Here is a 27,678-nt window from a genome sequence, read left to right on the forward strand (position 1 = left end):
AAAACAGGACAGCGCATGATTTCCGCTTGGGGTTATTGGCATCAGTGTTTGTTTGTTTGTAAATGGAGTCGACAATGTTTAATTTTTTTTTAAATTAGTGAAATTAGATAGTATCTGTACTATGAAACTAATCTTTGTAAACAATTTTATTGCATAAGTGTAGAAGGTAATTAAATAAACTAAAACATTTTTTTTTCATTTCTTGTGACAGATAACTATTCACAGTTTTAGTACCTTGTCTATTGTATGAATTTCAGTACTTCGATTTATTTTAGTTGATCTAAATATCAGTTGTGATGAATATAAATTACTGTAACAAATATTTTCATCACGAATCACTTTAAACTTTTGGGTTATTATTTCCAATAATTGTCTATGCATGATCCTAAAAGAGTATTACAGAATTGAAATCCACGCCCTGGTTTACTTTTATTTGTGACATATTGATCAAACGCTTGTTTTATCTCTCTAATTTGAATATATATTGAAAAAATAATTTGTCTCAGAGATTTCAGTGTTTGAGAATCTACTCTGATTTATGCATATAAATATTTCCATAACTTTGCATTAGTTGTTAATTTTAAACGCTTTCATAAAAAGCTGTACGAAATGAAAATCAAACAAATAAAGTTATTGCACCCTTTTCAAAAGATGTTTTCGTGCAGAATCAAGAGATGGATTTTATTGGTTTAAAAATTGTAAATTTTTCTATATTGATTACACCATTTAATGTAATTATTTATTCTATTAATCTCTCAAATAAGGGAAATTAGAATAAAAGCCAATTTTTCAATATGAAAATTTTTAATGTATTTTATAAAATTATTGGTTTTTAAGAAAAGTTTTCAATTTTGTTTCATATTCACTATCTTTTATTTGGGGCTGTTTCCGTATCCTGATCTGTCTTGCCAACTACAATCGCCAAGGTGCCAAATAGATTTTAAACTTGCAAGTTTTCTTTAAAAAACAACTTCCTTGGGGTTGCTACGGGTTATACCTTTCGAGTTGGTCCCTTTCTGTGATTTTTATTTTTTTGGTTTCTCGTGGGTCACTGCCCGGAAGTTTCCAAGACTTCGCGATTATTCTGCCACAGATCACGATATGGAAATCTCTCCTTTTATTTAGTGATTGTGTGTGGACCAAGATCATAGTCATTATCAAGATAATTGAGTAAAATTAATGACATTACCCTAAATAAGATATTTTACTTTTTTTGACCATATCTTCCCTTGTTTATAATGTAATGTAATGTTATATATGTAATGTTTTATAAAGTATAAGTTTATTTTATTCAAAATCTTTTGTAGTTCACTTTTATAATTATTCAATTCTGTGCTATGTTTGAATTTAATTAGTCTTGTATATTTAAAAAAAAAATTGTATTAGAATTTTCATAGTTGTACAACAGTTTGGCTGGGGTAGTCTGTTAAGTAGGGTGTTGGGCCCATGTCCAGGAGGCCCCCACTGGCCGAAGACTCCCTCTGTAGACTCCTCTGAAAATACTGAATTGGCGATTTGTCGTTCTCTGGTTCAGGGCAATATTATGATCTGTGGGTGTTTGAATGTGTCCGCCCTCTGAACCGAGCTGTGATGTGTGCAGCTGAACTCATATTCTTGGCCATAGAAGGCGCCACTAAAGAACAAGAGGCGCTTCCTCTGCCTTGAATTTGCTGGATTTTACCAAGTAGGCTTGATGATATTGATCAATCGAAACAACAGCAACATACCACAGTCTTTTGAGCTGATATAATACAAATGACAAATTGAAAAAAAGTCAAATTTATTGAAATTAATTATTATCTGAGTGTTTTAAAATTGATGGAAAAGCAAAAAATCTTGATTCAAAACTATGACATTTATCTATCATTTACTTTATGTCGAAAACATATTAGCATTTCGCTTGTGTAAAATGACATATGGTATGTTTATGTAGCTTGCTTTTAAAAACTATTACGCTACTAATTATCTTTTTATCATACTTACTTAAATAATTAATTTTATTCAACTACAAAAGGGGAAATTTGTTTTTAAAAAAAGACATTTTTTTTTTATTTTTTACTTTTAAAAGATTAGGTTTTAGGACAAAATTTATCTTAATTTCCATGTTTAGCCAAGCCATTTTTCTTTCTCAACCATTGCAGTTTGGACCAATATACTGAAGTCCATTGTTTTATCATGGCCTACAATATTAAAATTACTAATGGTTTTATGAATAGTCACAAAAATTTTTGATCATTAGTCATTTTGTTCCCTATCATTGTTAGTCTGTAACCAAAAAGCATTTTTAACTTTTCACTTTTTCCACCCTCCTTTCTCAAGCCTCTGCAGTAGGCCCAACAGACCGTAGAAATTATTTTGTCTTAACTTAAGTATATAATAATTTACACTGTATTAATAATTTTTGAAATTGTTGAGCAAACTTTTTAATTCTTTTCTAGATTCCATATTAATTCTGCAAATAGCCTTTTGCAAATGTGAAAAAGAAAACTTCAGAAATGACTAAAATGAAGCTTCAAGTCTTTTCTTGCATATTGCTAATATTTATGATATTCATTAAAGGTATATATTTCATGTTTTATTAATAAAAAAAAAATTCTTTTATTTTGTATAAATACTGTTTTTTTTTTACTTTGATAAATGTTTTATTAAACAGTTTATAATATGTATTTAGTATTTTTTAATGTTGCCTTTAATTAGGTAACAACTGTATCGCTGGACCAGAGCTAACCGTATCAAATATTACTGAAAGTAAAATGCATGTCAGCTGGACCACAGTATCTGTTCCTGACAAAGTTATTGAAAAGTATCAAGTAAGCTATTTAATTTAGCTATTTTTTAAGTATGATTTTTATTTGCTTTTTATCAGACCTGATCTGAATTTGCTTATTAATTTGTTAGCCACATACATTTTAAAAATATTTTGTTACAATATTATCAATCAAAACATGAGGGTTTTTTTTTTCAATAAAATTTACTTTTAATTTCCAGATTAATTTAAATTTATTTGAAAGAAATGTGTATGAAGTATGTGTCATTATTTTCTCTCACAGTAAATCTGTACAATCCTTAAACGAGTTTGTTTTTTTTTTTTTTTTTTTGCATACACGTCAACTATCTAATTTTAACTTCAAAATGGTGGGGGGTTTTTCTAAAAGTTGAACACAACAACTAGAGTTTACAGATAGTAAAAAAAAAGAAGAAAAAAAAACTACTGAAGTTGATTGTGCTGTCTGAAAATGTGGCAAATAAGATGTTTTAAGTTTTTCAAATCAATTATAACATCTCAAAAAATGGACAGTATGTTAAAAAAATGTTTTTGTTATATAGAAGTTTATACTGCAATGTTATTGGTTCTCTTATTTCAAATTCTTGTATCATTTTATATGTTTTGGAAAAAAATACTCTTACTGTATTACTATTGTAAAAGTTTACTTCAGAACTTTAAATGCAATTTAAGGTATTGTAGAGTTGATACAAAATGACACAATGTAAAATATAGCCCTTTTCATGTGTGTTTATGTTTTTAAAATTTAAGGCCGTGGACATTGAAGTTTAAAGTGACTAACTATTATCAATCATTTTATTTATAGATTTTACACAAAGTAATGATGATTTTATTTATTTTTTTTAAATGACTTTGTTTTTCTACATTTTATTTTGCTACTCTTTTTGTAATCTGTTTGAGAACTGCCTGTCAAAAAAAAAAAAAAAAAAATTATGAATCTTTTGATTGATTTAAATAACATATTTTAAGTGATAATGTAATTACTTTCTAAAGATTTCTAAAAGAAAACATTTCCATGCTAAAGTACAAATGGCTTTAAGTGCATAAATAAGTTAAAGCATTACTTTTAGTGTTAAAAAAAAAAAAGAAAATGAAATCAGTAAGTTTTGAGAAAAGAAAAATTATAATGGAAAATGTTTTATCTCTATGAATAAATAAAGAGTCTGTGTGCATGTTTGATTGCATCTCCATTTCAGGGTTGTCAAACTTTTGACTAGTATTTGACAATTTTAACCATAAATAAAACTTAAATAAATAATTCCAAGAAATGATGTGGTAAGATAATACCTGATTAAAAACTTCATTCACTTCAAATAGAGGTGCCAATTTTCAAGACTTGCCAGGCGTGAATGAGAAGAAATAAAAATGATTTGAAATTTTTTTAAAAAAATAAAAAATAGAAAAAAACTTAAAGTTGGCAACAAAAAATGGAAAAATAAAAGTGAGAAACAAAAGAAGAAAAATATTACAGCAAATAAACATTAGTTCTTCACTGTCTCTCCGTAGATTTTCTTGTTTTGTTTCTCAACTGATTTTCTTGTTTTGTTTCTCAACTTTAATTTTATATGTCTCATTGGGAACTTTGTGTTTTTTATTTCAAATCACTTTTGTTTCTTCTCATTCACGCCTGGCAAGTCTTGAAAATGAGCATCTACTTTTGAAGTGCTTGAAACATGTCAACTGTTATTTCCTATTTGTATATTTTTGAAGCGAATAAAGTTTTTAATCAGATAATATATAAATAAAGCTTTTTTGAAGCGAATAAAGTTTTCTATCAGTTAATATATAAATAAAGCTTTTTTGAAGCGAATAAAGTTTTTAATCAGATAATATATAAATAAAGCTGTTTAATTTAAAAAATTACTGTCAAAGTTTGAACCGTTAAATAGATTATTTTTTTCCTTGATTTAAAGCTAATAACTCTGAGACTAAGTCGCGAATTTTCTAAAATTTATCAATCAGCATTTATTTGATATTTTAGGTTACATTTATTTTGTGCAATTGTGTTAAATGTGTTTAACTTATGATTTTATTCAAGTAAATAAAAGGTATATCTTAAAAAATGAAAAAAAAAATATGAAATACATTATATCTTTGTAAAAAAAAAATTTGTTTTTAAGCACTACACTGCACTTTTTTTATTATTTTTTTTTATTTGTTTAATATTATGAATAGAGCCCGGATTTTGATGACCTAAAAAATCTCAATTAATGTCCTTAAAAAGTGCAAAAAATGCCCTTACAAACTGCAAAAAATGCCCTTAAAATGCGAAAATTGTGCTAACAATTGCCTTATGACATGACTTAAGTAGAAGTTAAAATATTGAACTAAAACAATGTTTTACTCTTTAAAATTATTATGAGTCGTTTCAAAAAATATAAAGCGATGCAATACTTGTTCTGCGTTCATTAAAGTTTGAAAAATATGTTATATCCTAAAATAACGAAAAAAAGGAAAGTATATTGACTCCAAAACATTTTCATTTTGTATAGAAACTTAAATGAATATAACAACTTCCATCTCATAATATTACTAAATATCAGAATTACAGTAAATTATTAAATTTTTTTTAATATTTTGAAATGTAAACGAGCGTCTCTTGTCTGAAAACAAATTTTTATACCAGGAGAAGCTTCTTTCAACGTCTACTGATGTTAATGGTGCATACTTGAAAAGGACAGTCACACTTACAGACAATTCTTCCTCAATTTGAACAGATGTTGCTCCACCTGTTAATATCCTAGAGATTTTCTTCATTGTTTGGAAGCCTGTGTACTAGTAAAAAATTATAAAAAATAATAAAAATTACAAAAAATTTAAAAAATGCTTTAAAATGCAAAATACGCCCTAAAAATTAAAGAAAATGCCCTATAAATCTCAAAAAATGCTCTAAAGGACAAAAAATGCAAATGTCATCAAAATCCGGGCCTTAGTTATGAACATTTGTTTGTTGCCTGTCTCTTATTTAAGAATTTTTCAATTGAAATCCAACTCCTAAAAAACTTGTTTTATTAGGTTTCTGCTTATCCAGTTAAATCTTATAGCCAAATGGATGCACTCAACCGAAATGAGTGGACTTTTTATAATACAACTCATAGCTCTGATTTGCTGGGTCTTCATCCAGGAACGATGTACAATATCAGTGTCTGGGCAGTGACCAGTGATGGTCACTCTGATCCCTCTACCAAAATGGTTTGGACTGAAGTGGGAGGTAAGAAAACATAACAGAATATAAAAATGACAGAATATAAAAATGACATAAGAGAATGTGACAGAATATAAAAATGACGTAAGAGAATGAGACAGAATATAAAAATGACATAAGAGAATGTGACAGAATATAAAAATGACATAAGAGAATGTGATAGAATATAAAAATGACATAAGAGAATGTGACAGAATATAAAAATGACATAAGAGAATGTGACAGAATATAAAAATGACATAAGAGAATGTGACAGAATATAAAAATGACATAAGAGAATGTGACAGAATATAAAAATGACATAAGAGAATGTGACTGAATATAAAAATAAAATGTTAAATAAAACATGTTACATGTAACTGTCTTCAAACTTTCTATGTATTATAAAAATACTTTATTAGAAAAAGTTGTTACTTTGTTACTATGTGTTGTAAAGTTGTTACTATGTGACAAAAGTTGTCACATAAGCATCACCTAATATTAAGCAAAAGCAGAAATAAATTCTTTGCTGGTAATTTTTTTCATGATTGTAGGCATATATACTAACATTTAAAAAAAATCATAAATTAAAACTTTAAAATTTTTATTTATTTTTACACCATCATTTCCTATTATCTGAGACTAACCTGGGTATTTGTATTCTGTTCAGTTTAATTTGGTTTTAAAATTTGACTTAAAACCTTCCAATTCTGGAGACATATTTACTTTATAATCTAACGTTGTATTCTAAACAGCTTAACTGAAGCTAAAATATAGTTTTATAATATTACTTTGTGTTAATCAGATTAATATTTCTTTGTGTTAATCAGAACCTGATGAACCTTCCCCAGTTGACATTATTGAGAGAAAAGGAGAAACTCTTTCCATTCACATACCTGAAGGTGTCAGCAATAAAGGCCCTATAACGTAAGTTAATTCAAATATTCTTCCTGTGACATTCATAAATCAATACATTGTCAGCAAATTTCAATAATTTCTGCATTTTGAAATTAAATGGGATCCCCAACCTTTTAGGCAGAAAAAAGATCTCGAATTTTTGCCACCAGCAAGCATTTGAAATTTCTTAATGGTAATTGTAATCTGAATCATGTTTCACTTTTTGTCTCTTTCATTATCACCCTGATAACTATTCTCTTTATTTAGGGATATTGCTTTGCTTGAAAAGGATACGGCAGAAGAAGCCCTTCATTGTAAATTCTCTTTCATATACATTAATAATATAATAATAATTAATAATAATATTAATAGTATAACTTAAAATGCTTCACTAATGCTTTTTTTTTCGCAAACAAATTAAAGGATTATTTGGTATTTGCACTTTAAGATGATCATGGATACCCACACATGTCACCAATGTTGTCAGCACCAGCTGATTGTTTATAAGCAAAATGGCGTATTAAAATTCACCCAAGTTTCTCCGCATAGGTTAGAAGGTTAATTAACGTGAAGTTAATTAAATACAGTGCCGTATCATACATCAAAATAACTGATCTATCATTCATTGTTGTCTATGTCTTTTACTTAACTTAGATTTATTATTTGCTTTTATATTTTATTGTAACTGTAATATATTTTTGTTTTGTGTATCTGGCAACATTGATGCTTAATTAGTTTGTTTATGTTCAACATGGTTTTGTACCTTTCTTTGTTAAGTAAGAAATATATGGTAAAAAAATCATTGTGAAAGAATATTGGATGTATTACCTAAGAGAATTGATATTTGACGATCTTGGTTTACTTGAAATAGAATATGAAGAACAGTTGCTAACGTAAAAAAAATGCCACATTTTAACAACCAATCAGGATCGAGATACCCTCACTACATTGCATGCAGGTATCCCATTACTTTCCTTTCTGCATAACAGTGAAACTTCCTCATCTGAACTCATTTTTTTCTTTTTCTTAATATGACTGAAGGAGAATTTGCCGTAAAGAGTTTCTCCCACACAGTATAGCCTCCCCTTAAGAACCTGTCTTGTGTTTTGCAATAAACATTATAGTTTTCAAAGTTTCATTACATAAGTTGGATTAAAATGAACTACTTAATTGTAATCAGTTGATGAACATCATTTGCTATCTATTTACTTTAATTTAAGGAGAAATTTTTGTTAGTTATTTTATATATTAGTTAAATTTGATTTCACATCATTTGTAATTTCATTGCTTTGATCATTTTTCAGGGGTTATTATGTTGTGACATTAGAGAAACATTCTCTAATATTTTTTAATCCAGAAGAAGTTGGCAACTATTCCTTGTCACTAGAAACTGGTCTTCCATTTTATATCACAGCTGATCTACTTCCTGAGCATGCAAATCGATCTTTTATAGTTGGAGACAAGAGAATGTATAACGGATATTACAATGCACCATTGTCAGAAGATCGAGATTATGAGATACTTATTGGAGTAGTCAGCTCTCTAAATGGGGTAAAATAATGCATTTAATTATTTTTCTATTTATTTTAATGATTAAAATATTTTTTTCTAGCTTATGCATCTTTAAAACTACTAATTGTGTTAATTATTTTTAATAGGTTACAAAAATAACCTATTCGCCTTTACAGTCTAGTATTGAAAGTGAAGAAGAAGATGATGTTTTTAAGGGTAAATTGCTTTGAATATTTATTATTATTATTTAACTTTATTGTTCTTATTGTATTCTTAGTTTTTAGGAGTTTTAAAATATTTGATTTTGCTACCTTAAGAGCTGTTAGTTAATTGATTGGTTAGTCTTGTCATGTATTCATAAATAAAACATACTTGCACTGTATGCAAATTATCTATTTATAAAATTACTTTTTAACTTTTAGGATTAAATAACGAAAATATAGTTTAAGATTGTGTGCACTGTTTAACTCAAATTTTCATTCTGAAGAAAATTAAGCAAGATTTACTGATTTATAAGTTTAATTAAAAAATTTAAAAAAGGAAAAAAATTAAATATCATCAAGAAGTATCTATCTATGGACTATGCCACAGTAATAATAAATATTTAATAATTTAATTTTTTTTTTAATTATATTGAATGTTTTTGAATAGTCAAATACTATTGTGCATGTAAGAAAGAAAAAAGAAGATGAAATTATAAATGTTTATTTAGAATAAAAATATAAAGTGTGACTGGTGTTATGAAGGAAGGATATGATGTAAAACATCATAATTTTTTTATATTCTCCTTCTTCAATAAGCAATAATGAGATTTTTTTAAATTTATTTTAAAAAATTTCAAATTAACAGAAAACATTGAATGTACACATAAAATTACTTATGAAAAGTGGCAAATGGAGAAAAAGCTCTTGTGACTGATGTTAGTATCTATTAGGCTGTTGTTACAAATAAAAACTTTATTAAAATTTTTATTATTATTATAAAATATGTAAAAACTAACATTTATAAATGTAGGAGTACTATTAACCGCTTATTTATTTATTTTTTATGTTGCCCTCTGTGTCATGAAATTGTCTATATATATATATATATATATATTCAATAAATTCTTATTTGTTATTTTTAAATCTTATTATCTGTATTAAGGTATTTTTTGCAATAATATTAAATAAATTTATAGTTTTTATTTAGTTTGTTGATGTTTTTGTGTAAATGTGCCCAATTTTAGGGAATTATATTACATTTTTCCAACAATATTTGTATTAGCTCAAATAACAAGTATCCAGCATATGTATTTTATTTTTAACATCTGAAGAATTTTTTTTTCTTCATAATAATGAAAGGAGAAAGAAGGCAAGAACGGAGAAACTTTTAAAAATTTTGAAATTCTACTGTTGAAAACTCTTATTTTATCTAGTTTTAATGATTTTTCAACTTAAATTATAATTAACTTCATACTTAATTCAGCTATCATCTTGTAAATCTACATAACTTATTGTAATAAAAATCAAGATATTAGCATACTTCCCTGAAAAGATTTTTAAATCATTTTTTCAATATGAAATTTGACCAGCTAAGAATCTATTTAGTCTTTTTTTATTATAATTTTGCTTACAGTTAATATTAAGATTTACTTACAGTTGATAAAAAATTTTCTTCCAGCTCCAACAAGCTCAAAGTTATCTGTTATTCTTTCTGCTGCAATCGGTGTTTTTGGATTTCTTCTTGTTGTGTCAGTTATTGTTTATTTCTTGCTCAGAAAACATTATGGTAAAAGAAGACCGTCAGATGAAATGGTTTTAAGAGCTCACGGTTCAGAAGCAGTATGTCACATTACATTTATTCCATGTTGTTTAAGAAGCTGTAGTTATCAAACATTCTTTAAATATTTCTAAACAAAAAATTAACAGAATCTGTTATAATTTGTGTCATGATAAATATAATTATAATCTTTATCTTCATATCACCTTATTAGAGAGTGACACCTAGATGATGTCACTCTCTAATAAGTATTAAATAAATATTGTGCTCTTTTTCCCTAAGAGCTGTTTTTAATCCTTCTTCTCGGCAATAATTTTAGATATATATAGATTTGAATTACTTGTTAAAGAATTAAAGTATTTTTTTAAAAAAATATTGGAATAAATATTTTTTATGAAAGTAAACTTTTACCTTATTTTAACTTATATGTTTTTCTAATTGCAAGCTGTCCTCGGAACACAGTGAGAGTTATTCTCATGAAAAAGTATGATTTTTAATCTGATTCATTTGAATTAAGTATTTGTTTTTAGATAAAAATTAATGAAGTGGTTTCTCAATAATTCAGCTTAATGTAAATTGCATGTCTGGTTGATCGATGCAATTTTATAATTCTTGTTTGTTTGTTTTTTTAAATAGTGTCTTACTGTAAATGAAGCTTAATGTGTAGTACCTACCAGATTATTTAGATACTGTTTTTATTATTTTGTTAGTTAGTTACTTTCTCATATTTCTGAGTCAAAATAACAAAAATTGTAGGTTTCAATAAATTTTTTCTAGTGATTTTTATCCCTCATGTGGTACTTTTGTCTTCACTAATGATGATAACTTCATCAAGAATCTTCATAATGCGAAAAAAAAAGATTTAGGAAGAGGGGGATAACAAACAATCAATTTTATTAAAAAATTCTATTGAAAATATCCATCAAATTTTAAACATTTCAACTTTTTCCTCAAAATATTGAATAAATAAACTAAATAGGTTTATTTGGATAGCAAGTACTACAAACTAGAAATTATTGATTTTGTAGGACTATCTCAAAATTGACATCATGTTAGACTAAATAAAAACACACTTTGTATCAGAAACTGTGTTTCACATGATTCAAAAGCTAATTCTGCATGTGTGAAAACTAGCAACGAGAACCTTTTTTTTTTTCTTTACTTGCCAGAAGACCTGCCCAATCAAAGAATCCCTTGTCCGAAATGGAGTCTGCACTAAGGAGAAATTGCTGTATTTCTTTCTTTACTTGTTATTTCAATTTAATATGTATGTTTTTTAACATAATAAAGGTAAATATGTATTTTACAAAGTGTACTAAAATGTGATTGATATTTCTTTTTTTATTCATTTACATTAACTACTTTTTAATGTCAATTTCTAAAATTACTGAAGATAGCCTCTGAAATAAAGTTTAAAAAAACTTTTTAAAACCTTTGAAAAACATGAGATGTCAATTTTGTTTAATTAATACTTTTTTATTTGCTCTTTCCAAAAGAGTATGATGATTGCTTATGAACAGTTTTGTTGTTAAAAAGACATATTTTCTATATGCATTAAAACTGCAGTAAAATTTAAAATTAAAAGAAAATCTACAACCCTTAGTTTTAAGCAGATATCCATATGCAAATTAGGTGTTATAATTTAATAATTTCATTTATATAATGAAATAAATATAGTGAATAAAAAACTATAATAGAGTGATAAGTAATTAATTCTTTGTTTAAATCTTTTTATAAACGTTAATACACTGTTTATAGAACTAATGTCATCCAGATCCAATTTTCTTTGTATAATCGAATGATTACCCCTAATAGTTTAGCACTCGAATGAAACATTTTGTTATCTAAAATACACACATTCTAACTCTTTAGGACTTATACCATTAAATATTTGAGATTCCTTGTGTTAAAGTTTGCCCTTTACAATAATAATTAATGCTCTGATTACTAATAATTATTAATTAGGTTTTAACATGTAAATTAGTGATGCGGTGTTCCCTACATGTTCAATGAATCGAGGCTGGAACAACTAGTATTCATTTTGCTATCAGAATTTTAAAAAATATATATAAAGAGGATTGAGTGAGAATTATAATAAGGAATCATATATATATATTAATGATTCCTTGTGTAAAAATTTACTCTTTACAATTATAATAATTATTTATTTTGATTACTGTTAATTATTAATTAGGTTTTAACATATAAATTAGTGGGTCCCTACATATTCAAACAACATAATTAAGAGATGCTAGAACAACTAGTATTCATTTAAATAATGTTATCAAAAATAAGAAATAACTATAAAAAGCTATCATTTAGAATTATAACATATATATTCGTAAACAATGAGAAAAAAAATCTTTTCAAACTAATTTACTTTTTGATACAATTTAGGCTTAACTCTATATGATAGAGAATTGACTTAAAATAACCTTGTCTCATACCAAAGTAAACTGAATTAAAATGTGTACATTCATAGGATGAAAATGGTTTCATACCGGGAATGCTGCAGATAAATGATGATGCTGATCTGAGTGAGGTGTACGAGAGTCTAAGAGAAAAATATCCTCAAATCTCTAAATCGAATTTGGATGTTCATCAAACTGTGCTTGGTGTCGGGCAATTTGGAGAAATAAGGGAAGGATTAGTTAGAAGAAGAGAACAAGCTATTCCCTGCATTGTTCAATACATGCAAGGTAAACATATTTAACATTACATATTTAGTTTTCCAATCATCTCTAAATAGAGAATGAAAAAAAAAACTATTGTTTTTAGAAATTTTTTCACATATATTTAAATAATGTTTGTTTCATTTAAATATAATTCATTGTAAGGTGTGATTAAATGAACAAAAACTGTATCAATTTTTCTTTATTATGTCATTATAAAAATAATGTTATATTTGTTATTAATAAGTTATGTTAACCGCTGGCTCTCAAAGTATTTAAAGTAATTAATTAAAGAACTGTAAAGATTAAAAATTTACATAACCTCAATTATTATTATTTTTTTTATATATAATTGCTAATCTGAAAATATAAATTTTAAAATTCAGGTTCATTGAATTAATTCTTCTCTGAACTTCTTAAGTACAAAGGGTTAATTAGGAGATAAAAAAAATTCCAAAATGATTTCTTCGTTTTCTAACTAAACAATCAAAATTTTATTCTTGTCAGCTACTTATTGCAATACACGAGTTGTAAAATATTAATACTCTCCCATGAATCTTAATTTAACTGACTTTTAAGTAACTTTTATTTTATTTTCAATGTTTGCTTAAAGTTCTATACTTAATTCTTTAATAATTTATAAATTATTGATCAGTGAAGAGAAAATTACAACTAACAAATAGTTGCATTTTTACCCTTAATTTTTCTTTTATTTCCTTCTGGGAGAAAAGTTTCTTTTTCACTTTGTTGACATGTGCATTTTATAAAATGATGCGAATCTAAATAAAACTTAATCATATTCATTCTTGTAAAAGAACTTGTGTTTTTTTATATTTTATAAGTTAATTTATTATTTAAATTATTTTTAATACACACTTTTTTTCAAGCTCCATCCCTTCTACTGGAAAAGGAACATAAACAATTGTTATGTGAATTAGATCTTATGTCCAGAGTGCAAGTTCATACCAATGTTGTTGAATTTCTTGGTGCTTGTGATGAAAGAGGTATGTTTATGAGAAGTTACATTTTATTTTTATTTTTTTGTATGAAAAAAAAATTAAAGAAAACTTACAAATAAATTTTAAAATGAATTTACACTTTTTTTCAACAAAATCTCTGCTTTTTGCTTTAAAAAAAATTTCGATTTTGTACTTAAATTGTTAGTTTTTGTTATAATAGAAATTATTCTCCTTTATTATAATCTTACGCTTTTTCTCTGCATTGGTGCCAGGGTAGGAGCTACTGTGACCTCTCCAAAATCTATGTTATTCTGAAATTCAGGAAATTTTTTATAGCATACGACAATTTTAGACAATCATCTAATTTACTGAGTTTGTTGTAGTATTAACTTGAAATCCATTGAAATCTCAGAAACATTATTAGTTTAAAAAAAATACTTTTAGCTAATAAACTGTCATTTAATGAAAACTGTTCCTGTTACTACTGCTTGTGATGAGAGTTCTTTTAGCAAACTGTCCATTATAAAAAATTAAGTTATTCAATTATGAGAGGCAAGAGGCCTCACTCTTTATATAATGTGAAAAATAGAATAGATAGAAATAATAGAATAAATAGATAATAAAAGAATAGTTATAAATTATATGGTTTGTTTAACACTTTAAATACATTGAAGTTTTTAGAAAAGTAATTTTTTTATATTTTTGTTATATTTTTTATTGCGTAAAATTGTTTTATGTGTAAATTTTTCTTTCTTTTTTTGTGCTCATCTTTTTAACTTCTTTCTAAAATATTTTAAATGTGTAATTTTATTATAAAATACTTTCAAAAAAGCATTATTTCAGCATCCATATATGATGTTGCACTTTTTTTTTTGTTCAGTATTTTTGATCCCTCTCTTTCCCTTTACATGTCATGTTATGTTATATTAACATATGCAAACAGTTCAGAAACAAACACATGTTATAAATTATGTTTAAAAATTTTATTTTTATGCTTTAACTCAGTTTTAGCTGCATTTGTGGGCATAACTATATTAAATGCAAAAAATATAAAGCAAGCAATATAAATATATTTAATCAGCTCGTTTTAAACTTTTTATTTTAATTAAAATGTGGGAAGTCAAACTTATTTCTAACTTTCCCTACCCCTTGTCGCAATATCAGGAACTTCCAAACCTGATATCATTTATGAATGGCCTTTTCTATAAATTTTCAAATTGTTGTTTTTTGCAGACATTAAATGCTCATAAAATGGTAACTGAATTTCTGAAATGCATTTATCATTCAAATTTTTAAGTTAATTTAAAAAATAACTTTAAATAAATATTACTATATTTTTCATGCTATAGATGTCCTCCATGTTGCAATTGAACATCACCCTACATCATTAAGGGGAATGTTGCTCAGAAGTCGCCAACAACCTGGAGGAAAAGTTACTAATTTATCGGAACCATTACTTCTTGAGTTGGCTGCTGGTGTTGCTCGTGGAATGGCACATCTGGCTGATAGAGGGGTAGGAATATTTTTCTTTTCCTTCTGATAGGGTGATTCAAATTCACAAAAAGATTTTGAATCTAGCAGAAACTAAAAAAAAATTCTGCACAAAAGTTAGCATTTTTTTTTTGTACTTTTTTTTTTTATTATTATTATTATTTTACATATCCCCATATTAAATGCATGATTTATTTTTTGGAGTACGCAGAATTCTGTATAATATCTTTGAAATTCTAATAAACTGGGCTAGCATGTTGATGATAATGATGCATATTTTGATTACTTATTTGTTTTTTTCCTTTGTAGGTCAATATTTTTTTTTGTATTTTTTTTAATATTTTTTACTTTTTTTTTTCAACTTTTTATCAAGTCATTTATCATAACCTTTTTATAGAGCATTTTATTTGTAAGCAATATCTTTTTCTTTATAAATAAATGCAATTTTTGCATTGAATTTAGTTTTCTTAAATTTCCACAAACAACAGGTGTTGATGTTGAACTGAGTATTTCAAGATAAAAGAATTTTCTTTTGGACAATAAACAATCTTTTAATTTGAGTATTATCAAAAAAATATTTGGTATTACAATATGATACTGATATTCTTGAAGATTTATTTATTAGCATTTTATATAATTTATAAATTGCATATTTATTTTAATTATTACATTTATTTTTATAGTTAAAGGCATTATTTTATATAAGATCATTTTTTGTAGTTTTCAAAGGCATTTTGTAAGGACATTTTTTTTCTTAAATTTAGGCCATCAACATCGTAATATTGGTAATAAAAAAAAAGAATTGAAGCACAAATAGATGGAATCATATCCCACATGATCTTTGAAAGTTTGTGTAAATGACTTCTGTTTTTGTTTCAGTTTGTGTAGAAATCTTGATTGCTGATGTGGGCAGGAAAAAAATAAAACATTTAAATGTTACAGAATTTAATTGTTTTCTTTCTTTTATTGAAGACAATTTGCAGTGATATTCTCATTAACTGAACTAACATTTTTCTTTTTTAGCATTGAATGCATTAATTGTTATTTATGTTGTTCTTATGTTTCCCAAATGAGAATTTTGGCTTGATATGAAAGAAAAAAAAGGTATAGAATTTTTTTAAAAAAAGCAATTTTCTACAGCATTGTAAATACATCAGCAGAACAATTCAATTTATTTTTTAAGATTGTAAAATTCTTTTCTTCCAAAATTCAGCTTTAAGAATGCCGTTTTCAGTATCGCTTGGAGCACAAAAACGTCATCTGCTGGCACTGTCCTGTGTTATGCATTTCTGGATTAAATGTATTATTGGCTGTTTATCAAATATAAGTTCTTAGTTTCACATTTTTTTTATTTGTTTTGTATTATTATTTAGGTTTTGCATAAGCATTTATCTACAAGAAATGTTCTAATAGCTGAGGGATCCACACCTAAAGTTGCTCATTTTGGCCTTGGTTATTACAATCCTCTTGGAAAGGTAACTATATATTTTATTTGTTATATGTAAAATGTTAACTTTTAATATTTAAAGAAAACACTAATTATAATTTAAACTTTTTAAAAGTTTTTCGAATGTAAATCAGGTATTTGCATATTTTTAATACATTTATTATTGCATAGTTTTTATATTTTTTAAGTTAATGAAAATTCTATTTTGTAGTGAAGTATACTGAACAAACTTTATGAACTGTTCTATAAGCTTCGATACAGTATTTCTATCATAATATGCGCCTAAAACAAAAATTATATTGTTCAGTAAATAACATAATATTTCATGAAGTATAAGAAAAGTCTTTTAAAGAAAGTGTAAGGCTTTTAATGTAACAAAGATGCATGGAATATCTTCTGGACATGAAATGGATTATCCCCAAAGTTTTAGTTATTCTTGCCGCTAATTTTTTTTTACCTGAGCTTATACTAAAAATCTTAATATTTAAAGCATGAAATTTAATTATTTTAAACAGTTTTTTTACTTAATAAATAGCATTTTATTATAAATAGCATAATAATAGCATTTTAATTTCAATAAAATTATTAAAGTAAATATTTAGTTACTGACCAGAAGCAAAATATTATCATTGCAAATTCTTTGACTTATTTCACCTTTGTCAATTTTATATATTACAAGTTTTTAAAAAACAATTTCATCAGAATTTTTAATTTTTTTAGCGATTATTATATACAAAATGGACAGCACCAGAAGTTATGAATCTGAATACCTACACAAGTAAAAGTGATGTGTAAGTTGATCAGTTTTTAATATATTGTTTAAGTTATATGTCTCTGTACATATACCATTTTAATGTAAATTTGAATATAAAGAGATCATAAAATTTTTCTAAGTGTTTGGAATCTTATTGCTTGAAAATCAATAAATAAAATTATTTTACAAACATTAACCATAAACTCTGGAAAGCATTGCTTATGATATAAAAAAAAACTTAATTAGTGCAAAAAAAACTTAATTTTTTTAAACTGTTTAAATCACATTTGTTTTGTTTTAATACTAATTAAAGGTATTATTTTAATAGTGAGCCAACTTTTCTTATTAATAAAAATGAATTTAGCTCCACTTCCTAAACCTATACACATAAAGTTTTAAACTCAGTAATGCGACCTCAAATCTGACAAGATAAGGAAAACAATACACTCGTTAAATTTTAAGACTTGGTATTCAAAATAAATTATGATAGACTTGGTCCACTCTTCAAATAAAGACTTCAACTAACTTCTTTAAAAACATAAATTTATTGTACTTATCTTTATTAATTTTAATTTTTTACAATTATACTTATCTTCCTCAGCATCTTGTTAGATTACTAAATAAAATTTAAGAATCCTGTAAATTTACAGTGAAAAAATTTCAAATACTTGAGGTTATTTCAGAATTACATTGTATATAAAATATATCAGTTTTCTTTTGTGCTTTACTTTTTCAAGTTCATCTTCCATAACAATATTAAATATATCTTCATCGGGTATATATAATCGCTTTGTACATAACTTTTTTGTTTGTATTAATAAAATCAGAGTAATTTTCTTCAGTTATTGTTTGATGTTTATTTTTGTATTTTTAAGTAAACGCTTATTATATTTTTTTAACTATATAAGAGCATTGACAAATTACAAGGGGGTCATAGAGCAAGAAAAAGTCAGGAAATTAATTAAAATTTCTTAAAAAGTCAAAAGGAAATAAATTAATTTAAGTTTGGCAGAATTTAAAAATCTGATATTTTTTCTATAATAATTAGTTTTATTGCAGTTTTTTTTTTTTTTTTAAATAAAAAATTCTTTATTTTTAGCTCTAATCTCAAATCTAAGTGTTTTATAATATAAGGCATAGTTGGAAAACTCATAATAAAATTCATGCCATCAGTTACGAAAATCAGGGAATTTCTTTCTGCATGTTTGTGGCTGCTTTGATTCAGTAGTATATGTTCTAAGTTATGAAAGTAATACGAATGAGAAATAGTATATAATTTTTATTTATAATGGTAGATTACAATAACAGTAAACAGTTCAAAGTTACAAAACAAGGCAATAATGTAAAAAAATAGTATGTACCGCCTAACAATCTCAGAGTAGACAAGTATTGATTGCATGACAACTAGAGAAAATAAATTGTTGGACATCTATTTCTTCATCGGTGTTGCACAATTTTTAAATTACAGACTTTTTTAATTGACTGTTATTGCCTGTAACAAGCCAAAATGTAACAACTAATTTATTGTGAGATGTCCAAAAACTCATCAACCCAGCTTGGTTTGTTTTTATTATTCCTTTCAGTAAAATCTTTCCAAAAAAAAAAACTTTTTAAAACCGTTTTTTGTAATAATAAAAAGCTGCTAGATTGCAATTCATTTCCATAGTGGAAAAGCTATTTTTCTGCAGTATAAAAAAATAATGGAGCAAACTTCGATAAATTTAATTACTTAGAGTTACAATTAGATTTTAATATATACTAGTGGGCTGCGCCCCCTGCTCGCTAACGCTCGCCAACCCCCGAAAATTGCTACGCAATCTTATATGGTTTGCTTCGCGTACCAAGATCGCTTCGCTCGCTACTAACTTAGGTACATTGCAAATGCACACAATTCTAAGAATTCAAAACAATCATTCAAATCCATATAAAAAAATTACATCTTTTTAGTAAATACTAAGTCATTAAAATAAATTTGAATTCAAATAAATGACATGTAATTCGTTAAACCTATTAGAAATGTGCTATAGTATAATTCGTGATGTAAATCAAAAATCGTCAAATAAATTCGTAATGTATAAATTCGTGAAAAAAAGCACTTTCGACAAAATACTAAAATAGAGATCTATCGACAAAGACTACTCACTTCTGCCTAGCTTAATAGTATGAGATTGCCGCAGCTGATGCTCTCTGGTTATTTCAGTTTCCGTTTTTAGAAGCGCTATATGTTGAGTCACCTCAGATAGATTTGGCATGTGACATTTTTAGCGGCAATCATGGGTCGATTCGCCGTGTAACAGAAATAGTAGCGTAAGCAAAATCAAAGCAAACGTTGCCACCGGCGGAAAAGAAATACAGCCAAAAATTTGGGAGCCACGTAAGGGAATTATATATATTAGATATTTAGATCTATTGGTAAACAGAAGTGATTTTTCTAAGTAATCATTTTTTTAAATAACATTTATGTTGTTATAACGTTATATTGTTGAAACAAATTTGATGAGTTCACATCCTTAATTTAATATTTTCACTTACCAAACGGTAGGATATATTAAAGACTTTTTTTTTTGCCTGCATCTCATTGTGCATGAAGCTGATCCTTAAGTTCTAAATCATTTAACAGATCTCTTTAACTATAATTTATAACAGTATATCAATGTTATTTGCTCAAAAATAATAATTGTTAGACCACCTTTCTAAATAACTTTATCTTAAAATGTAAGGCAGATTTTACATTATAATACTAATAAAAAACAGCAATTCTCTTAGTTTTAAACTCTTGAATTAAAAGCGTAATAATAGCAGTACAGGAAAATAACTTTAAGTTAGGGATTCAAAAATATTTATAGAAAAGCATGACTTTTATTAATTTTATGCTGACTACAACCAAAACAATAAGGAGACGAATGAGGAAAAACTGGATCACACCACGTGATTTTCTGGCCAATAAAAATGCATCGACAACAATGGAAAACTGCGACACCATCATTAGAATTTTATATATAGTAAGATATATGATATATATCTTCAAATTTAAAAGATTTTTCAAAAACTGTAAAAATTACAGATTTATTTTTAAAAAATTCATCCAGAAATAATGGACTTTTTATAAAAATAAGTAAATTTTGTTTTTGAAGGTTTTATGCATTTCCATAGTTAGAATTAAAATTTCTAGAAATTAATTAAAATTGAAAGTAGTTAGCATCTGAGATAAAATGTAAGGTTGATGTAAAAATTATTTTAAATTTATAATATAAATTTATATTTTAATTATATAGTTTGAATTTATATAATTTTTTATTATTTTATCTTTAGATGGTCCTTTGGTGTGATGTTGTGGGAAATTTTAACTCTGGGTAAGTACCGTAATATAAAATAATTCTGTTATACATGTTACAGTTTTGTAATTTGTTTTTATGTTATTGAATTGACTTTTTATAGGAGGATCGCCTTATGTTAGTCTTCCATCCAGAGATGTACTGCCTCGTGTAATGCAAGGAATGCGACTTCCTCAACCTAAGGGTGTTATGGATGACTTGTAAGTTCAAACAATATTTTCATTATAAATAGTACAGTAGAGAACCGATTATCCGGAACGATCGGGACTATCGCTAATCCGGATAACTGATTTTTCCGGTTTTCTGAATCGCTACAAAAAGCCGTTTTTTTAGTGTTAAACCCAACTAAAAAAAAAAAAATTTGGAAATAATCTTAAAAATAAGAAAAAACGATGAGGTAATGCACTAATGATTATTTTTGAAATGATGGTAAGGTAAACATCTTTAAAAAAAGAAGGAAAAATCCTAAAATCTTATAAGGAAAAAAAAAAATTTTTTTTAAATTGCGGGAAAATTTATCGAATTTTGTTCCGGTTTTTTGGTTTTCTGATTTCTGGATAACGGGTTCTGTACTGTATCAGAATTTCTGTGGATCAAATGAATAAAAAATTAAAATGACAATTTAATGAATAGAGACTGATAGATATATATTTTATTTAAAAAAAAAAGTAAATAAATAAATAAATTATCTTTATGGTTGTTAAATAATTTTAAAACTAAATTTACAAATTCTGTAAAACATGCAGGAGTAGAGATGAAGAAAATTTAGTTGGTAGTTATAAGGACCAGTAACTAAAAAATTTTACTGGTTCACAATTATTTCACTGGTTTGTTTACATATCTCTATTAGTTTTTTCAACAAAAAAAAAATTTATGAAACTAATTTAAATAAAATATTGTAATACAGAGAATGTGTTGATAACTATATTTCTCATAGTTTTGGACAGTGTTGTATTAAGTGGTTCACAAGTTTAGGTTCTGTAACAAAACTTTATCATCATAGTATTTTTTCATTATTAAATATTTTCTGATATAGATTGTGCTTGTAATAACCAGCAGTATATTACTTATTGCATTTATTATATTACTTATTCAATTATCTATGTTATAAAGAATGAAGATTCACTTCTCTAACATTTAACACGAATTCACAAAATGAACAATTGAGCTCCCAAGAATATCATATTTTATGTGTGTAATATCACAATATTTTATATTCGTCGTTGAACAGCCGGCCCAATTTTGGGTTTAAGACTACTAATGTTCAACTTCGTAGCCTTGTAATTTTGAACCAATCCAGAAGACAAGGAAACTCCAGGATCAGTACCCCCAGAGGTATGATTTGTTATACGATCATGGTGGACTTTGTGACTCAACAGATTTATTGTGCATCAGTCACCGTTTACTACATGGGGATTCTTTGGTCGGTGGGGATCGAACTCACGAACTTTTGGACATGAGCCCAGTACCCTATTAACCAGGCTATCCCGGTCATATTGAAATATGCTGTTTTGTGACAAAAACACTGTCGAAAATATACAGCTGAAAATCAAAACATCATACCTGCCACCATTAATTTCAAGGCCTAAAATCATAATACTAGCTCAATTTTGCCTAACTCTCAAATTACTGCTACAAAATATTTTTTGGCATCAGTTGTGCTATTTACACGATTGTTTTTATTAAAAATGACTCATGTTCTAAATATCTTTGTGAAATATTTTTATCTAAAACTAAATGGCACTCTTAGAATTTCCCTTTTTTTTCTTTTTCGCTTTGTTAATGGTTGTAATTTTTCATCTTTAAAAAATGTCACAAGATGGCTACAGAACAGAGAATTTCTACCATTCTAGAAATGTCAGGAAATTTTACTAAAATAACAAAAAAGTCAATTTATTTGAGCTTAAAGTACTTGAAAATCTGATGTTTTTAAAAATAAATTGGTTGTAATAGTTTTTTAAAAAAAAAAAAAAACCCAACTACCTTGACAACTACAACTACTTTTATTTACAACTACCTTTAACAAGTATAAGTGTTATGTAATATTTTTTATACATAAGAATATGGTATAACTGAAAAATTATGTTATCGATTACAAAAATCCGAGAAATCCGATAAAATCCGTCTAGAAAAATTGTGGGAAAGTCGGTACATTTTTTTTTTTCTAATTGTTTTTTACCATCTTGTCTTAATTTACTGATGGACTTATATACTTAAATAAGCATCAACTTAACTGTTTTGAAATCAGAGATAAGTAATAGACATATTAAAAGAGTTAATAATATTCTAGAAAATGCAACATTAGGTATATGGATTATAATTTCCAATTGTCAATTTTTTTGTTTCAAATCCTATTTAAACTGAAATAAAATTGTTTGCTTCTTATATTTCCATGTAATCCAATTTATTTGTGGCCAGCTCTAATGTACTATAGGTTATTAAAATTTTTCACTCTTTATTTTTTAGTTACCAGTTAATGCTTCACTGTTGGGAACTAGATCCTGAAGAAAGACCCAAATTTATGGAATTAGCTACAAGTTTGCAAACAATGATCTTAAACATAAAGGTATATTTTTGAGTTATTTTATGTTTCAACACACTTCATTTCAACAATCTATTTGTTTTAAAATTGCTAGTTTTGTCAGAATTGTTATAATTTTTTTTAGATGTATTTTTGAATGTTTTGATAATTGTACTTAAATTTCATATCATCACTGAATGAAAAAATTATAATTGTTTAGGTTAGCATGAGGAAAATAACTCTCCTCTAGCTAAACCTAAACTTCAAACTTACTATTTTTTATTTTATTTTTTTAGTTTATTGTAATTTTATTTTGTCTTTTTTAGTAAATAATGACATTCACAGTAGTTAGAAAAAATTGCAGTTTTTGTAGTTAGCTACAACTATTTTGCTGCAACTGTAGTGAACAATAACTTTTTTTAACTCATAGTGATCATAAACTACTTTCAAAATGTAGTCGCAATTTAACTACTTTTTGGAGATAGATTTTGCTGTAGTATACAATTTGCACTTCTGCACAAAATTTTAAAAAAAATATATGAATCTTAAATAATGGTTTAAACATAGTAATTATTAAAAAATGTCTTAATTCTTGTTTTTATGAGCAATTTTATTATTCTTAATCACTTTTACAAATCTTTTCCTTGAATATTCAACTTTTTATACCTTATTCAAGATGCAAATTGCTAAGAAATTATAAAAGATTTTTGAGTTTGTTTAAACTCTTTCATTTCTTATTAAAAGTAATTTTTTTGAACATGCAGAGTTTTCAAGCAAAATATGTTTTGATGAAATTAAAAAATGTATGTTAAACCTATGAGATTTGAAAAATTAGTTGCATTTGAACTTTGTTTATTTACTAAACTTGCATTATAAGTAATAGTGCCAACTCGTGGTTTGTCTGTACCACACTACCCACTGTGCTACTTTTTTGTTTTGTTTTTTTTAAAAAAATAGCATTTTATTACTGTACAAACTTCAGGAAAAGAATAGTGAGTACAGAAGCTTCATTACTTGTATCATGTTAGTTTTGACCTTTAGACATGCATTTTGATTATAATATTTGTCTGTGATTTCCTAAAATATTTCGGAAATGCCTTGATATTTTATATATAACATATTTTTCATATTTGTTTAACATATTTTTCATATTTATTCTTACAGGAATATTTGAATTTTCAAGATTGTGTTAACTACCAATATGCTAAATTTGATCCTAGTGCCGAAGATCAATAAGGTTGTGATTCAAAAACATTCCTTCAAACAGTATTTTGATGTTTTATACTGCATATTGACCATTTATATGTGTTTATATTATGTAACTTTTACATGCGTGAGATATTTTATGTACTTTCAAGTAGTCCTCTAATGGATTGATTTGTTTTATTTCTTATTTCGTCCAAAGAATTCTCCGATTTTTTTCTTTTATATTTACTACTGTTTATTTTTCTTTGTTTGTTTGTTTTTTTCTCAATTTTGACTTCTGTGTTGGGTTTGGGTATTTTTTTTACTCACGGTAGTTGTTACATTTTAGAATTCAAAGAATACCCTCTCATTAGTTTTTTGTCACTTTTCAAACTAAAATTATTAAATTAACAGGAAACTTTATGATTAGTATATGCAAAAAGTCTGCTTGCATTTAATTTAGTGTTTAATTGTTATTATTTTCAGATTCAATGTTAATTGCATAGACAAATTTCTAAACAAATTTAACTTTAATTAATTATTTAAAAGCTATTGAACAAAAAATACTCAAAAAGAAATTATTCCTTTTACTTAAACCGTTCCAAAATAAGTGTAAGAAAACCTTTACACGCATGCTATTTAATTCAAGACTTTATTTTTTTTATCAGTTTTTAAATGTAAGACTGAGTGCCTATAAGCAATCTCAGAAAAAATTAATTTACTAATTATCAATCTAAAATTTTTAAAATGCAATTTAATTATTTATTTTAAGAAAATCATTATGAAAGAGTCTAAAAGAAAACGTGCCTACAATGTAATTTTTTTTTTTATTCAAACAAAAAAAATTTGTAATTGAATGAAATTTTCACAATTTTAAGTTCTAGCTTAATACTAAATTAGTTTTAAGCTATAATTGTCAAAATGTAATTGAATTATTTGTTTAAAAGAAATCTTGGAGCTTAGCTTAAAAAAAGTACATGTGCAATTTTTTTTCTTTAGATTATTTGTGAAGTTTATGTGTAAAATATTTGCAAGCATTTTATTTGATGTAGTATAGTAAATTTATTGTTTTCAATTATATTCAGAATGATTGTACAGTTGACTGAAATCTTCTGAAAATTTCAATATGCAACTCTTGATGCAACATAAAAATAAAAAAATCTATATTATTGAACATATTAACATACAAACTTCATTGAAGAAAGCAGATTTTTATAATTTATTATTATTATGCATTCTACTTCAAAATAGTTTGTTGAAAAGCAACCGGCTCCTAGCCGAGACTAAAATGAATCTCAAGTTAAAATGAACTCCAGGATATTGTATCAAATTTTTTGTAGCTGCAATTACCTTTGCATTTTGTTCATTTTATTTTATTATACATTGTTATTTCTTAAAATCTTTTTTAATTATTTAACTTTCTATATACAATTTTGTTACTAAAAGATGAATGCTTACTATTTTTATTAAATAGAGGGTATCCAATGAATAGCTCTAAACTTATTTTATTTTTGGTATGCAGCTATTTTCTTACAATTTTTTATATATGACTTAATAGTTAGCATTTCCTAGTCTTAAAAAATGGACTATATATTTTTTATATCATTCATTGAATCTTAGATTAGTGTTGTTTAAAGCTAGGTAATATAGTGATATACTGTGAAATCTATATTTTTTTATAATTTGGATTACAATATTATAATAAGTATAAATAGACTGTGGTCATAATGGGATAAATGTTAAAGAAAAATTTTCATGTATTATTATGTTGAGATGAATTATATATATAATAATAAACAATTAATCTCCATTACCATAATACAGCCAGTATTATTAAAAATGGAGTCATGGTGGCTCAGTGGTTAAGGAACTAAACTGTAATTATCAAGATTTGGGGTTCTACTTTCAGTGGCGGTTTGAAGATCTCTAAGCTTTAGATTGATGTGTACCAGCTTATCTTTGAAGTAAGGACAGCATTGTGCACAATGCTGGCCACAATCATGCCGTAATTGTCAATCATGTCATCGTTCATGTTGTAGTTTTAGGAAACTTTAACCTCCGTGCCCATGACCCATAACTAACCATTGTGAGAATGCTTTACTATTATGAAAAACAATATCACTCTACTAAATCTCATTTGTGCATTGGATATATGTAAACTGTTTAAATTAAATAAATTTTGTAAAATCTTAATATTTTTTCGCAGTATATTGCACTATTAATATTCGAATATTGCCTGGCATTAGTGTTGATAGTTCACATTTATAACTTTCTTACCACCAAATAATACAAATATTGATAAAAAACCTCTACTAACACCTTTGCAGAATTTTTGCATCTTAATCAAACAATTTTACTTTTAAAATTCTTTTAACCAAACTTATCTTTTGTTTTGTAACTCTGTTTTAGTTTACTACGAGTAAATTAGGAAAAACAAAGTGTTTAAATTTGTTTTTATAATTTACTAACTGTGATTTTTACTGTATTTTTAATAGACACTGTTGTGATATTCAGCTATTTTATATTATCATACCAGTGGTTTTATCATCAGGTATTGGGTAGTTTTACATTACAATCTTAATCTTGCCTTTTATGTGCAATTATTGGTTAAAAATTTCTTTTTCATCTGATTTCGTATCATTATTGAAACTAAAATTTTATTTTAGAAAGTAGTTCTTACTCTGTTGTGTTGCTTGTTTTGATACATTTGATATATTTTTTCTTATTGTGATCTACTTCAAAATCAAATTTTGTACCATAATTGATGTTTTATTTCAGTGTTTTACTATATTTATTTACTTTATTATATAAAAATTATCAAATATTCATGATCTGAAAATTGACTTTTATTTGATGTTGATGTAATTCCATGTATTCGCTATTGAATTTGAATTTTTGTTGTTACTAAATTTTTTGTACAGGTTATAATAAAAGTTATTTGTAGAATTTAGATTCTGTGTTCTTTCAGTAAGGTTATTTTTTATGAAAACAAATAAGTATAAATTTTTCATAGAGATTTTACTAAAAATGTGTTCATGTTTTTAATTCAAGTCATTTCGTATACGTTAAAATTATTTTGATACTATAATTATCTAAACAACAATTTTTTAAAGCATTTCTTCTTTGATATTGAAATTATATTCATAATTTTTTTTTTAAAAGTATGTAATTTTTT

General features: G+C 25.9%; 1 protein-coding gene across 1 annotated transcript; it reads left to right on the forward strand.

Annotated features, from left to right (window-relative positions):
- Nucleotides 1–27,453, forward strand: Wsck (tyrosine-protein kinase Wsck). Its single transcript, XM_016070268.4, has 17 exons — nucleotides 1–166; nucleotides 2,439–2,559; nucleotides 2,698–2,810; nucleotides 5,801–5,996; nucleotides 6,800–6,896; nucleotides 8,171–8,417; nucleotides 8,525–8,594; nucleotides 10,041–10,201; nucleotides 12,622–12,838; nucleotides 13,699–13,815; nucleotides 15,120–15,283; nucleotides 16,635–16,736; nucleotides 17,429–17,499; nucleotides 20,775–20,815; nucleotides 20,901–20,997; nucleotides 23,264–23,363; nucleotides 24,483–27,453. Exons 2-17 carry the CDS (start codon nucleotides 2,496–2,498, stop codon nucleotides 24,552–24,554), a joined length of 1,929 nt encoding a protein of 642 aa, XP_015925754.2. The 5' UTR covers nucleotides 1–166; nucleotides 2,439–2,495; the 3' UTR covers nucleotides 24,555–27,453.
- The last annotated feature ends 225 nt before the right edge of the window (nucleotides 27,454–27,678 follow it).

Source organism: Parasteatoda tepidariorum, chromosome 4 (assembly GCF_982258835.1).
Source record: "Parasteatoda tepidariorum strain Cologne lab strain chromosome 4, Ptep-v5.0, whole genome shotgun sequence".
Lineage (NCBI taxonomy): Eukaryota > Metazoa > Arthropoda > Arachnida > Araneae > Theridiidae > Parasteatoda > Parasteatoda tepidariorum.